General features: G+C 37.7%; 1 protein-coding gene across 1 annotated transcript; it reads left to right on the top strand.

The window, feature by feature from the left end:
• Positions 1-7: 7 nt before the first annotated feature.
• Positions 8-830, top strand: LOC108253979 (EF-hand domain-containing family member C2-like). Its single transcript, XM_017448856.2, has 3 exons — positions 8-151; positions 391-590; positions 789-830. Exons 1-3 carry the CDS (start codon positions 103-105, stop codon positions 828-830), a joined length of 291 nt encoding a protein of 96 aa, XP_017304345.1. The 5' UTR covers positions 8-102.
• Positions 831-1,896: the final 1,066 nt, after the last annotated feature.

Here is a 1,896-nt window from a genome sequence, read left to right as displayed (position 1 = left end):
AGTTGTGGTCTGGACGCCAAGATCCTTCGGTTCAACGCCCGACGTATCAGTGACCAAGATCCTAGCAGAGAGTTCGACTTTCAGTATGTTATCAATTGTTATATGGCGGACAACACTATCAGTGTTTTCAAGAGTTCCGGACAAAACTCAGGTAGGTGTGGAAAAATAAAACAGGTACATTTTGAGATTCTTGCAATTGCTTCATTGTTGGTATCTGCCTTCTTACAAAGAACGATTCAATTGTACCTACTCCAGCTAGGTACATACTTTTGTTAAAAAGACCCAAATGGAACACCTTTATTTAATGGGAATGTTCCCTTACGGCAGGGGCTTTTTTTTAAAGATTCTCAGTAAGCTCTTCCACCCAACAGTATCCTCCTGTACCAACAGGTTCCGGGTCCGGCATGATTATCGGAAAACGGAAACTCCTCAAACCAAACCAGAGTATCCGGACTATGAACACATATCCGGAGTATTACACCTACGAGGATCTCTATGTCGGAGCTCACGTGGAGATGGACCGGTTTAAATTCCGGATAACCGGATGCGACGAGTACACGATGAAGTTCATGGAGAATTCACCGCATAGGGTGAGGATTTTTCCGCACTCTGGACGTCCCGGGTTCGATTCCCGGCCAGGTCGAAGTTTTTTCAGCTTTGTGCTTGGATATTGGATACTAGTACTAGGTAATACCTAGTATCTAATAATAATAAAAACGGTAAAAATAATGTTAATACATAGGATGCCTAATATAAACCTAACAAATAATCGCCATTTGTGCTTGGAGTTCGAGGTACCTACACTCAGAATCGTGAGAACAATTGAGTAGCTACTTTATTCGAGTAGCGACCAGTGGCTTCATTACCAGTCAGAGAAACGGGTAATGATAAATATGGTTCATCAAATGAAAGACCAATGCATCACCAATGGGGGCACGGTTGGTCCGGTGTTAACGCGCTTGCTTGCCATGCAGAAGGTCCCGGGTTCGAATCCCCCCATCGACAAAAATCGAGAGAATTCATAGAGGAACAGTTTATACGAGAAAATTCATAGAAGAACAGTTTATACGAGAGAATTCATAAAGGAACAGTTTATACGAGAAAATTCATAGAAGAACAGTTTATACGAGAAAATTCATAGAGGAACAGTTTATATGAGAGAATTCATAAAGGAATAGTTTAAACGAGAAAATTCATAGAGGAACAGTTTATACGAGAAAATTCATAGAGGAACAGTTTATATGAGAAAATTCAAGGAGGAACAGTTTATACGAGAGAATTCATAGAGGAACAGTTTATACGAGAGAATTCATAGAGGAACAGTTTATACGAGAAAATTCATAGAGGAACCGTTTATACGAGAAAATTCATAGAGGAACAGTTTATACGAGAGAATTCATAGAGGAACAGTTTATACGAGAAAATTCATAGAGGAACCGTTTATACGAGAAAATTCATAGAGGAACAGTTTATATGAGAGAATTCATAGAGGAACAGTTTATACGAGAAAATTCATAGAAGAACAGTTTATACGAGAGAATTCATAAAGGAACAGTTTATACCTACGAGAAAATTCATAGAGGAACAGTTTATATGAGAGAATTCATAAAGGAATAGTTTAAACGAGAAAATTCATAGAAGAACAGTTTATACGAGAGAATTCATAAAGGAACAGTTTATACGAGAAAATTCATAGAGGAACAGTTTATACGAGAGAATTCATAGAGGAACAGTTTATACGAGAAAATTCATAGAGGAACAGTTTATACGAGAAAATTCATAGAGGAACCGTTTATACGAGAAAATTCATAGAGGAACAGTTTATACGAGAAAATTCATAGAGGAACAGTTTATACGAGAGAATTCATAAAGGAATAGTTTAAACGAGAAAATTCA

This window comes from Diaphorina citri, unplaced genomic scaffold (genome assembly GCF_000475195.1).
Source record: "Diaphorina citri unplaced genomic scaffold, Diaci psyllid genome assembly version 1.1 scaffold5556, whole genome shotgun sequence".
Classification (NCBI taxonomy): Eukaryota; Metazoa; Arthropoda; class Insecta; order Hemiptera; family Psyllidae; genus Diaphorina; species Diaphorina citri.
The sequence above is the reverse complement of the archived record's forward strand: the minus strand, read 5'-3'. Positions and strand labels throughout refer to the sequence as shown.

Excerpts from the sequence above, each read along its gene's own strand:
- LOC108253979 (XM_017448856.2), top strand. The coding sequence starts at position 103 with ATGGCGGACAACACTATCAGTGTTTTCAAGAGTTCCGGACAAAACTCA. Across the intron at positions 152-390 it reads GAGTTCCGGACAAAACTCAG|GTTCCGGGTCCGGCATGATT; the intron begins GTAGGTGTGGAA and ends CTGTACCAACAG. Across the intron at positions 591-788 it reads TGGAGAATTCACCGCATAGG|TTCGAGGTACCTACACTCAG; the intron begins GTGAGGATTTTT and ends TTGTGCTTGGAG.